Source organism: Coffea arabica, chromosome 6c (assembly GCF_036785885.1).
Source record: "Coffea arabica cultivar ET-39 chromosome 6c, Coffea Arabica ET-39 HiFi, whole genome shotgun sequence".
Lineage (NCBI taxonomy): Eukaryota > Viridiplantae > Streptophyta > Magnoliopsida > Gentianales > Rubiaceae > Coffea > Coffea arabica.
In genome coordinates this window covers 21,301,855-21,315,185 of record NC_092320.1, presented here as the reverse complement: position 1 = coordinate 21,315,185, position 13,331 = coordinate 21,301,855, and the positions used below count along the sequence as shown (strand labels likewise).

General features: G+C 37.5%; 3 protein-coding genes across 3 annotated transcripts; 1 reads left to right on the top strand and 2 right to left on the bottom strand.

The window, feature by feature from the left end:
* Positions 1-610: 610 nt before the first annotated feature.
* Positions 611-3,190, bottom strand: LOC140008679 (uncharacterized). The gene has a single exon (XM_072053524.1). The coding sequence runs from the start codon at positions 3,188-3,190 to the stop codon at positions 611-613; it is 2,580 nt and encodes an 859-aa protein (XP_071909625.1).
* A 1,928-nt stretch (positions 3,191-5,118) lies between these two features.
* Positions 5,119-7,174, bottom strand: LOC113692040 (uncharacterized). The gene is made up of 3 exons (XM_027210373.2): positions 6,990-7,174; positions 6,607-6,795; positions 5,119-5,703 (listed from the first exon to the last, which is right to left on the bottom strand). The coding sequence occupies exons 2-3, from the start codon at positions 6,727-6,729 to the stop codon at positions 5,644-5,646; spliced, it is 183 nt and encodes a 60-aa protein (XP_027066174.1). The 5' UTR covers positions 6,730-6,795; positions 6,990-7,174; the 3' UTR covers positions 5,119-5,643.
* Positions 7,175-8,911: 1,737 nt separating this feature from the next.
* LOC140008678 (uncharacterized) lies at positions 8,912-9,796 on the top strand. The gene has a single exon (XM_072053523.1). It carries the CDS (start codon positions 8,912-8,914, stop codon positions 9,794-9,796), a length of 885 nt encoding a protein of 294 aa, XP_071909624.1.
* Positions 9,797-13,331: the final 3,535 nt, after the last annotated feature.

The following is a 13,331-nucleotide window of genomic DNA, read 5'->3' as shown; positions in this document are numbered from 1 at the left end:
AACCGAAGTGGGGTCGACCAGTAATTGGGCAATTCTGTCCTGACATGCTGAGTCACCTTCATAACTTTCAGATACATCTGTCAGCCATTGGGGTTTGACACAAGTGATGGCGCAAATTTCACCTGAAGAGTCTTCCTCTGGAAACCCCTTCCTAGACAATGCATCAGCAGCTTTGTTTTCAGCCCCCTTTTTGTACTGAATTTCGTAATCCAAGCCTAGGAGCTTTGTCAAACACTTGTGCTGTAATGGAGTGTTCAACCTTTGCTCTAGCAGAAACCTCAGACTCTGATGGTCAGTCTTAATAACAAAGTGGTACCCCAGCAAGTAATGTTTCCATTTCGTCACTGCCATCACAACTGCTAGCAGCTCCTTTTCGTATATGGACAGTCCTAAATTCTTAGGACTTAAAGCCTTACTGAGATATGCTATAGGCTGTCCCTCCTGCATTAACACGGCACCAATGCCTCGACTACAGGCATCAGTCTCTACTACGAACGGTTTAGTAAAATCAGGCATCCTGAGCACAGGAGTAGTGCTCATGATATCCTTAAGGTTCTGGAAAGCTTCAGCAGCTGATTCAGTCCAACAAAAAGAGTCTTTCCTCAACAACTCAGTCAAAGGCTTGCAGATTTGCCCATAGCCTTGTACAAACCTCCTGTAATAACCTGTAACCTCTCAAGGCTTTCACAGTTGCAGGTACTGGCCATGCTCTAATGCACTCCACCTTCGCAGCATCCATCTCAACCCCATTGTAGGATATGACATGGCCCAAGTATTCCACTCTCAGCTGAGCAAACATACACTTAGACATCTTGGCATACAGCTGGTGAGATTTCAAAATTCTTAACACGGTTCTCAAATGGTTAGCATGGGATTGTAAATCCGGGCTATAGACTAGTATATCATCAAAGAAGACAAGGATAAATTTTCTAAGATATGGCTGAAAAATTTCATTCATGAGAGCTTGGAAAGATGCAGGCGCATTAGTCAGGCCAAAGGGCATCACTAGGAATTCATAGTGGCCTTGGTGTGTTTGGAAAGCTGTTTTATGAATGTCACAGGCTTTGACTCTGATTTGGTGATATCCTGACCTGAGGTCGATTTTACTGAAAAACTTGGAGCCAAACAATTCATCTAAGAGCTCCTCAATGTTTGGAATGGGATATCTGTCTTTAATGGTAAGGTCATTTAGGTACCTATAGTCTACACAGAAACGCCAGGTGCCTTCCTTCTTCTTGACCAGTAAGACAGGGGAAGAGAATGGACTGGTACTAGGCTTAATGATGCCAGTTTGAAGCATGTTTGAGACTTGGTTTTCGATCTCTGTTTTCTGGGAATGTGGGTACCTATAGGGTCTGAGTTTAAAAGGCTGGGCATCTGGTTTCAGTGGGATGGTGTGGTCATGTGCTCGTTCTGGTGGTAACTGTGTAGGCTCAACAAACACATCTGAGAACTCATGCAATAATTCAGAAATCTCACTGGGAAGTGGACTTACGCCATTCAAGTTACCTCCCTCAGACACAGAGCAGACGGTTGGCCTGGTCCTGTGCTTCTGCTGCATGAATTTCCTTACTGCTTTACCTCTGATAAGCTTCATTGAAGGTTGCTCAGCTACCCCTTCCAATACCATCTCGCCCCCTTCTTCTGATAGCTTGATCAACAGCTGTTGGAAATCAAAAGTGATAGGGCTGTACTGCACCATCCAATCCACTCCAAGTATGAGATCCCACGTTCCCAGTCCCATGACTATCAAAGGAAAATTAAAGTTGTACCCCTGGATACTCCAGGTTACATGTGGACAGAACAATTCACTGGAAATAGTGGTTCCATCAGCAATGGTTGCCTTTAAGGGTGTCATACTAGCTGCCCTTAGCTCCATGGTCTCCAGTAAAGCTGCATTCAGAAAACTGTTAGTGCTACCAGTATCCACCAGAATAGATACCGTTTGTCCCTTCAACACCCCTTGCAATTTGAGGGTTTTTCTCTTGATAGAGGCTGTTAATGCATGTAGAGATATATCCACGGATTGCCCTGGATGGCCAGTCTGCTCATCCTGCTCCCCAATGGCATCCAAAAATTCAGTTTCCTCATCCTCTTCTAGAATGAAATTTAAGTGTCTGTATTTGCACTGGTGACCTGGGCTGAATCTCTCCCCACACTTGAAGCACAGGTGATTGTTTTTCCTGCGTAAGATCTCCTGAGGGGAGATCTTCCTATGTTCCTGGTTTGTACTCTCTGGAGTCCACTTCCTTTGGCCAACTTGTTCTGAAATTTTCCCCCCTGGTTTGGTTACAACGGTAGCACTGTGGGACTTGGAGCTTTCCCCAGGCTCCCAAGTCCTAAAGTTTCTGGTATTCCTCCCATTGAATGCCAATAACTGTTCCTGCCATTCTGCAATCTCGAAGGCCTCAAGTAAGGTAGCAGGTTTCAACATTTTAACCATAGGCTTGATCTCTTCCTTAATACCGCTGATGAAGCTGGAAACAAAGTAGGATTCAGATAGGTGAGGATCTCTGATTAACATCAAGGAACTCAGTTCCTCAAATTTCTCTTGGTAGTCCTTGACACTAGTGGTTTGGTGAAGCTTGTTGAATTCCTCCACTTCGTCTCTCCTCTCTCTGTCTCCAAATCTCCTGTTGACTAGTTGACAGAATCCTTCCCAAGAGGTTCGTCCCTTGCTCCTTTTAATTCCTTGAAACCATATTTCGGCTTTCCCTACCAAATACATCTCCACTACTTCCAATTTCTGATCCTCAGGAAGTTGATGAACCAGAAAATACTTCTCACATTTCCTGATCCATTCCTGAGGTCTGTCCCCTTCAAAAAAAGGAAGTTCTACTTTAGGTAAGCTTGGGATCGTAACCTTACGCTCCTTGCCTGCTGCTGACTGATCTCCCCAGTCTCTGCATCTGGCATGTGGATTGGTCAGTAGAGGATTCTTCTCTGGGGGAGGCGAATCACCAGTTGCTGTTGTTCTGTCTCTGTTGAGAGCCTGCAGAAATGAAGTCAACTTCGTCTCCATTCCTGCCATTAACGCGTCAATTTTCTTGTCGAGCTCGTCCATTTTGGTATCTACGTGCGTTCGAGCGTCTTGTAACTCCGTTTGCAGGGAATCTACTTGAATCTGAACCCTAGTCTCAAGTTTCCGGAGCTGTTCATCTAGATTCTTGAGTCTGGTACCGTCTGCCATTTGAATTTGCAGTTAAGTTGCACCGAGGATTGAAGGCTCTGATTACCACTTGTCAGGATTTAACCTGATAATTTCTCAGAAGAAGAAATAATAAGAGGGAAATAGGAAGGGAAGAACATGAATTGAGAGAAAATGAGGGAAGTAAGGGAAATCTTATTGAGAATATTTCTGTAATGAATCTTGTCTGCCAAGCCTTTCCTATACTTGGCTATTTATAGAAATTTCCTACACCTCCATGCAACGTGACTGAAGCTGACAACTAACCATGCAACTAACTATAACAAACTGCAACAGAATTCCCAACTAACTTCTTAAGTGCAACGACACCGTATGTGCCAGAAGTCTGAGCTGCCTTCAAAACGACTCCGCATTCCCCAAAGCTACGTCGCTTTACCTAGTGTTCCTGACACCCCCCCCCCCACCGCACGGGCGCAAGATATACACAATGACAACGTGTTGTGACCAAACAAGTAAAGATTTAAGCTCAGCCCTTGCGTTGGAAATATTCAACTTTGAATCCTGCAATAATTAAAGCACAATTGATAGGCGATGGTTTTTTTTTTTTTTTGGGTATAATAAAGTTTGAGTGAGCTCAGTTTCAATCGTCACCGCGAACCAATTGGCAGGCGATTGATAGAATTATTATAAGATGCCTAATGTGGCTGTAGCCATGCGTGAACCTTGAAATGGGGCAAGGCTACTCTCGTTGTAGACATTTTTTTACCAAAAAAAAAAGAAAAAGAAAAAAAAACCCAGTTACAAAAGATTGCCAGAGTTCACTTACTCCTTGGTACATAAGTTGTCACATTTCTTCATATTTTCAAAACATTTGATTGCTTTTAATTTTCAAAAGAAACAATTGATTGTAGAAAATAGCCATTCAACTTTGACCTGAAAAAATTAGCTATGAAGATTTCTTGAACAGTTCAATTTAATTATGAACAACATATACTCCCACATACACGTAACTCATATCAGATAAAAATCATGGCATGTTTTCTTCTACCATCAATGGCAAATGTGAACGGATGGAAGACTGAGGCACCAAATCCTAAACAGTTTCACCAAATCCTAACCAGACTTTTTTTTTACCAAGGTCCTAACCAGACTGAGGCACCAAAATCATTGCATGCTTTAGGTCTAGGGGTGCCAGTCATACTTTTTTTTTCTGGGTCAAAGCCCAGAGATGTCCTACTGTTCTACTACTCACATGTATCAATAATTGAAGTTTCACCATTGAAGACAATCCTAGGCAGTTCTATTGACAAAGCATTGTAGCTTCGGTGGGTGCCAATTTTATGCAAGTGGGACAAAATCTTTGGTAAAAAGACCTAAAAAGCTTCATTTGCTTCCTAAAGAGGGGAAAACTGCACCTGAACCATTACATCTAAAAAATCCGTGAACCCCTTGTCCCCACCTCAAATTCCATCCTCTAAACCCAACGAATTAATATCATTAAGGATGGATGATACGGTAGAGGACCCATGTGCAAAAATCATATTTTTGATCCCAAACAAAATTATGTACAGGGATGAGATACTCTTACACTACTACCTCTGACTCAAATCAGAAACTTAAAGACAAACTTCATATGAAGCATCCCAATAATTTTCTAGAGAATGTAGACATCAAAAGAAAGATCATGTTAATGCAGAAGTACGAAGTCACATATAAAGGGATGCTATTCTATCTATCAGAGGGAAACTAGAAGAAGAGCAGTATGACATACAATAGGGTAATCACAGCATAGATTGTACCATCTTCAATTAACAATATAAATGGTGTTGCATACTAGCAGAGGAGAGGTGCTTCTGTGATATGCGAATGTCATATTCTTTTCTCCAAAAGCCCAGCCCCGGACAGACACAGTTTTGTCCATGAGAGTGACTTCACAGAGACAGATTACAGATAAAAGATGGACAGAAAACTGTTCATTCCTACCATAAGGAACCAACAAAGAGGATAAATAACACAGGATGAACAGAATAGTTTGCATCAACCAATTTTTCCTGAAAAATGAAAGAAGGCACTGACTACCAAAATTTCAAAAGAAACACCCCTAGCAAAATTTCAAAAGAAACACCCCTAGTTTTACTTACATATGGTGGATAAACCTACGAAGGAGCCTTTACATGTAACATGTCCAACCTCCAAGTCATACTTTACATAGTGAAGTCCCAAAGCTACAACAATTATTTCCCTCGGCATGAGATTAAAATTCAGTCAAAACTTTTTCTGCCAAAAGTGCTCCAAAGGATGTACTTCAGGGTAGCTCCCAAAATCATTGGTAAAGGTTCAAGTGAAGGAAAGTATTTTTTACCTTCTTTTTCTGTTTCTTAGTGTTTCTTTTGTAGAATTTTTAGTTCCAAGTCTTTCCTTCCCATACAAATCACAAAACACTATAGGATGATGGATGGAAAACTTATCCAGGACACTTGCCATTGCTATAATTTTCAATGCGATACCGGACTCTTCGCCAGTGCAGCCTCACGTTCCCGACGCCGGCGTTCTCTCTGATAAAAATTCAGTCTCAGCAATCAAAATAGAAAGGTTTTAACATATTGTTTCTTGTAAGAGTACTTTACATGCATCAGGGAGGAGAATCATATAAAGATATCTGACCATAAAACTCAGTGCTTAAACAGAAGGTTCTGCAAAGGCAAACACAAGATGAAATGCTTGTCTAAAACTCTGTTGCACTTGAAATCTCTCAAGTCTGACAATTTTACAATTTATTCCTTATTCCTTTCTTGAAAAGCTGTAAAATATTTGAAGAAGATGGTGACTGTAACCTTGAAGAGGATACAGCAGTAACTATCACGGTATATCACAGTAAAGATAAACAATATGAGCAGACAATTCACACCATAAAATCCAGATGCCATCAAGAAGAGGTATAAAAATCTAGAATTACTGCAAAGCTCTTCAGATTATGTCAAGCAGGTACCTATAATTCTTCTCCTTCACTAATACCACTCATCCTTGCTTCTCTTTATCCTTTTTTTTTTTTTTTGCTCTTTTTCAATACAAACTGGACATCTGTTCCCTATGCAACTATCTCAACTTCGCTTCCCTTCTCATATCTAACCTTGAATCACATTTTACACCATTGAGTTCCAATAATTCAGTCAAAACTGTGCTCAGCTCACAAGAGCCTTGTCCTACTTGGAAATTTTAAATTTCATTTCTTTCCCTCAAAAATTGATCAAACCTACATCATTTTCAAGTGCCAACAAAAGTCTTTGATAATAACTTAACCAGAAAAAAAGGAAAATGCACCACTCCAAACCACATTAAAGCATCAACACACAAGTCTTATAATTACTCTAATCATTTGATAATTTCCCAATTAAAAAACAAAACAGAAGCAGCAAAAAAATCCATTGTTTCTATAAAATAAAAAAGAACAAAATTACCCTGCGTTCCCAGTAGGGATGGAAGCAGACGAAATCGTAGACTGGTTCAATTGTTGAGACCAAAATGGCATTGAGTCCGGTAAACACCAATAATGCTGCCATCGGCCGAGTTCGATTAGGCATTTTCTCTCTCTTCTCCTTAATTCATTCAAAAAAAATAAAGGCCTTTTCTTTTCCTTTTTCCAATTTCTGTGAAAAAAATTAGAACTATTTACTTATACAGTTCGATAATTATAAAAATTTAATAATAAAAAAAGGCAAGATATTCATGCAAAAGTAAATGAGCTGGAAGAAACCGATCAAGAGCTAAAACCAGCTAAAACTAATGCAGTTTGTTTAGTTCATAGAATAATAACCAATGGAGATTAAAGAATCAAAGTTACCTGGATAGGCAGACGGCCGCCGGTGAATTTCTGACCGGCGATAGTAGCGAGCTTGCTTACTTTGCCGGTCAGGGTTTTGGGGGTTTGGGGAACCAGAAAATGTGACGTTAAATGGTTTAACTCCAATTATCCTTATTTCAGCTTAAAAGTTTAAATTGTACAAGAAGCCCTTACATTTGAGAATCATCTGTTTCTACTTTTTGGTACTCAATATATATAAACTGATACATTTCTATTTTGAACCCCAATAAATTCAAAATATAGCAAATTATTCCCACTTTGAAGTCACAAACCCACTCATGATTGGCTGTTTAAGCAAGTCTAATCAAATTGAATATCTTAGTTTTCAAGCTCATTAATTATTCGATCAAGTTTAAAATTGTGTACAAACTTGATTTGTTAATCTATTTAGTTGAATTCAAACGAACTCTTATCGAATCAAACTTGAGTTGAACACTCAAGTAGTTAGAATTTTATAATTATAAATTTCATTTTATGCTAATTGGGCTAAGTTTGAGCCGAATTTAAATTTTTGATAAATATGAAATGTTATTTAAGTTTAGTTTGATTAGTTGGCAAACTATACTCGAAAGAACTCTTTGCCAAATTGAGTTTATAATGTGAAAAGTGTTCAGTAATAAGTTAAGATATCAGGATTTGTAACCTGAATCTTCAATTCCATAACTTATGATTTGTGTCATGACTCTTCAATTGTATAACTCGCAAAACTCTCAAATGTTTAAGTGTGAATCATACAAAACTAGTTACAAACTTGCAAAAATACTTGGAGATCCTCAAGACTTTTATCGCAAAAGTGTTTGCCAAAAAAAAATCTTCTCTTTTTTGTGGAAAATAAGCTTAAATTGCTATAGGCTAGTTTCTTGTTTTCCATTATAACCTAGAGGATAATTTGCTACTTCAATCCGATTAGCAAGTTAGTGGGCAAACAACACCTTAAGGAGAGTGATCACACATGCCTTAAAAACTCTTTTGAATCCCTCATTGTTGGTTCAACCAAGTTCTTAAAACTACTTGCATAATAGTTTTGTAGTAGGTTCCATATTCTTGTAACCTCAATTCATCAACTTTTCAACACATGCCTTTTTCCATGGAATAGGTTTTTTTTTTTTTTTCTATTTTTATACCTCACTTTATTAGCACAAAGTCAGTAATTGACACCTTTTAGGTCATAGAATAACTGATAATGAATTATTGGACCAAAAATTATTGTTGTCAAAATATTTGGGACTAAAATACATTACTGTTATGAAATAACAAAAATGTGGATGTCCCTTTGTATTCTCAAGGGGATTAATTCATGATTTTATGGCTACTTATGTATAGAAGTTACAATTCATAAATCCATTCATGTAGTGGAGAAACCGTTTCATAGGTTTCTTCATATTATTGTAATAGTGGATGTTTAATAGGATTTATGTACCTTTAATCTTGTAGTGCCTATATATAGAGGTACATTGAAACCCTTTGTGATGACTTTTGTATCTTATTGGAATATAAGAATATTACTCTCCATTTCTCTACTTCTTTCTTTACTTCTTTCTCCAATATTTCACTTGATATTATAGTAGTTTATTTGATTAGTTTTATAACACGTTATCAGCACGAAAGCTCTTCTTTTGAGCAAAGGCGAAACGAAGGCGCTACTTTGAGCAAAAGTGAAGTACAAGATTTTGCCGAAATTCAGCCCGTATTTCTTCAAGTGACTTTTGAGGTAAATTTCTAAGTCAAAATCTTATTTCAATTTCTTATGGCTAATCTTACAAAACAAGAGTTTGTACCTCTTGATATTTCTGGAAAAAATTATTTATCATGGGTATTGGATGTTGAAATCCATCTTGAGGCAATGGGTCTTGGTAATTGTGGAAAAAAATGAATCCTCAAACCAAGACCGTGCCAAAGCTATGATTTTTCTTCGTCATCATTTAGATGAAGGATTAAAATCAGAATATCTTACTGTTAAAGATCCTCTTGTCCTTTGGCGAGATTTGAAAGAAAGATTCGACCACCTGAAGTTGGTCGTTCTTCCAAAAGCTCGATATGATTGGCTTCACTTACGGCTGCAAGATTTTAAATCTGTCGACGAATATAATTCAACCATGTTCAGAATCACTTCTCAATTATCATTATGTGGCGAAAAAGTTACTGATGAAGATATGTTAGAAAAAACATTTTCTACTTTTCATGTCTTTAACATGCTCCTGCAGCAGCAATATCGAGAGAAGGGGTTTAAAAAATATTCTGAACTTATTGCATGTCTTCTCTTGGCTGAACAAAACAATGAATTGTTGCTGAAAAATCATGAGTCCCGACCAACTGGTGCAAGTCCATTCCCTGAAGCGAATGCGACCCAATTTCAAAATTCTGGTCGAGGTCGTGGACGTGGCCGTAGAGGTGGCCGTGGAGGAGGCCGCGGACGTGGCCGTGGCCGTGGACGTGATCGTAGTAAATGTGTGCCCCGTGAAAATTTTAACCGGGGCAAGCAACAAAATGTTTCCCAAAAGAGGGAAAATAACTACGATCAGAAAAATGGAGAAAATAAAGTTTATGAAGAAAAATGCTACCGGTGTGGTATGGAAGGTCATTGGTCTCGTACCTGTCGTACGGCCGAACATCTTGTTGACCTCTATCAAGCATCATTGAAAAAGAAAGACAAAGGTGTTGAGACAAATTTCATTGATCAAAAGAATGACTATGATGATGGTGATGATGCTGACATGACACACCTCGATGTTGCTGATTTTTTTGAACATCCTGAAGATGTCAACAAATATCCCATGATTATTTAGATATTTTTATGATGCTTTATATCTTTCATGTAATTTTCTTTCCATTGAATATTTATTTTCGCATCTTTATTAATATTTATTTTTGTTTGAAATTTTCTTCCTGAAGAAGAAATGGATGTCAAATATTTGGGATTAAATAATGGTGATGATGATATTTGTCTCATTGATAGTGCTACTACGCACACCATATTGAAAAATAAAAAATATTTTTCTTGTTTGAAAATGGGAGAGACAAATGTTAATACCATTAGTGGTAGTGCAAAATTGATTGAAGGCTCCGGAAGAGCCACTATATTTCTCCCCGAAGGGACTAAAATTATTGTAAATAATGCACTATTCTCTCCCAAGTCTCGAAGAAACTTATTGAGTTTTAAAGATATCCGCGAAAATGGATATCATATCGAGACAATGACTGAGACAAATGGTGAATTTTTATTAATCACAAGTATCATTTATGGGAAAAAATACGAAGTAGAAAAATTACCTTCTTTTTCTTCTGGGTTATATTATGCACAAATTAGTGCAATTGAAATTCATCACCTAGTAGACCAGAAGTCTACTCATCCCGATGATTTTATAATTTGGCATGATCGTCTCGGACATCCTGGATCTATAATGATGAGACGAATAATTGAGAATTCACATGGCCACTCATTGAAAAATAAAAAAGTATTAAAAGCCAATGAATTCTCTTGTGTTGCTTGTTCTCAAGGGAAATTAATTATTAGACCATCACAAGTTAAAGTTGGGACTGAATCCCCTGCATTTCTAGAACGAATTCATGGTGATATATGTGGGCCTGTAGATCCACCATGTGGACCATTTCGATATTTTATGGTGCTAATTGATGCATCAACTAGATGGTCACATGTATGTTTATTATCTACTCGCAACTTGGCATTTGCGAGATTGCTTGCTCAAATAATTAAATTGCGAGCACAATTTCCAGATTTTTCAATAAAGAAAATTCGTCTAGATAATGCTGGTGAATATTCGTCACATGCTTTTGACGATTATTGTATGTCCATTGGAATAACTGTTGAACATCCTGTAGCCTATGTTCACACACAAAATGGTCTAGCCGAATCACTTATTAAACGGCTACAATTAATTGCTAGACCATTGTTGATGAGGTCTAAACTTCCTTCATCTGCTTGGGGACATGCTATTTTACATGCAGCAACACTTGTGAGAATTAGGCCGACAAGTTATCACACTTATTCTCCCCTACAATTAACTTTTGGTTATGAGCCAAATATTTCTCATTTACGAATATTTGGTTGTGCGGTGTATGTTCCAATTGCACCGCTCCAACGTCGTAAATTGGGCCTACAAAGAAGATTGGGGATATATGTCGGATATGAATCACCTTCAATCATTAAGTATATGGAACCATTAACAGGTGATTTATTTACTACGAGATTTGCAGATTGTCATTTTGACGAGTCACATTTTCCGACATTAGGGGGAGATAAAAATCAACCGAAAAAGGAAATCACTTGGAAAATATCATTGAATTTCCTTGATTCTCGTACTAAAGAATGTGAATTAGAAGTTCAAAGGATTATACATTTGCAAAAAATTGCAAATCAATTACCGGATGCATTTAATGACTCCAAAAGAGTTACTAAATCACATATTCCTGCTGAAAATGCTCCGATTAAAATTGATGTCCCTGAAGAACAAATCACAAGTGCTAATGAGTCTAAAGCACGCCTGAAGCGTGGGAGACCTCTTGGTTCCAAAGATAAAAATCCTCGAAAGAAAAGAGGAATAAATGAATCAACAATTAGTGACAAAATTCAACCTCCTGAAGAGGTCGCTCCTAAAGAGCCAATTCTTAAAGAGAATGAAACTATAGAAAATTCAATAAATTTTGTCACTTCAAGAAAAAGTTGGAACCGAAAAGAAATAATTATTGATAATATTTTCGCATATAATATAGCACTTGATATTATGGCAGAGGACGAGGATCATGAGCCTAGATCGGTTGATGAATGTCGAGGTAGAAATGATTGGCCAAAATGGAAAGATGCGATCCAATCTGAATTGAACTCACTGGCTAAAAGAAAAGTTTTTGGACCTGTAGTCCAAACACCTGAAGGTGTAAAGCCAGTAGGATATAAATGGGTATTTGTGAGAAAAAGAAATGAGAAAAATGAAATTGTGAGATATAAAGCAAGACTTGTAGCCCAAGGATTTTCACAAAGGCCTGGATTTGATTATGATGAAACGTATTCACCTGTAGTGGATGCTATCACATTTAGATATCTTGTGAGTTTTGCAGTACATGAAAAATTAGATATGCGTCTAATGGACGTCGTTACTGCATATTTATATGGGAATCTTGAAAATGATATTTATATGAGAATTCCCGAAGGATTCAACATGCCTGAAGCATGCAAATCAAATTCTAAAAATATTTATTCTATTAAATTACAAAGGTCTCTGTATGGGCTCAAACAATCTGGACGTATGTGGTATAACCGTCTCAATGAATGTCTGACAAAAGAAGGTTATACCAATGATCCAATATGTCCATGTGTTTTTATCAAGAAAAATGGATCAAATTTTGTGATAATTGCGGTATATGTTGATGATCTAAATTTAATTGGAACTCCTGAAGAGATTCAAAATAGTGTTGAATATTTGAAGAAAGAATTTGAGATCAAAGATTTTGGAAAGACAAAATTCTGCCTTGGTTTACAAATTGAGCATTTGAAAGGTGGCATTTTTGTCCACCAAACTGCTTATACCCGGAAGGTATTAAAGCGATTTTATATGGACAAAGCACATACATTGAGTACCCCAATGGTTGTCAGATCATTAGATCCTAATAAGGATCCTTTTAGACCACGAGAAGAAAATGAAGAGATACTTGGTCCTGAAGTACCATATCTTAGTGCAATTGGTGCACTAATGTATCTTGCTAATTGTACAAGGCCTGATATATCATTTGCAGTAAATTTATTAGCAAGATTTAGTTCCTCGCCCACAAGACGACATTGGAATGGTATTAAACATATTTTTCGCTATCTCCAAGGAACAATAGATCTTGGTTTATTTTATTCAAATAAATCCAAACTTGAATTGGTTGGTTATGCTGATGTTGGGTATTTATCCGACCCGCATAAAGCAAGGTCTCAGACTGGTTATTTATTTACATATGGAGGCACAGCCATTTCTTGGCGATCTACAAAGCAATCACTAGCCGCCACTTCATCGAATCATGCTGAAATAATAGCAATTCATGAAGCCAGTCGAGAATGTGTTTGGTTAAGATCAATGACCCACTATATCCGGAAGAATTGTGGGTTATCCTCCGGAAAAGAAAATCCTCCAACTATATTATATGAAGATAATGCAGCTTGTATAGCTCAATTGAAAGGAGAATATATTAAAGGAGATAGGACGAAACATATTTCACCAAAATTCTTTTTTACTCATGATTTGCAAAAGAATAGTGAAATTGATGTGCAACAAATCCGATCAGATAATAATCTGGCCGATTTATTTACCAAGGCATTACCAACTG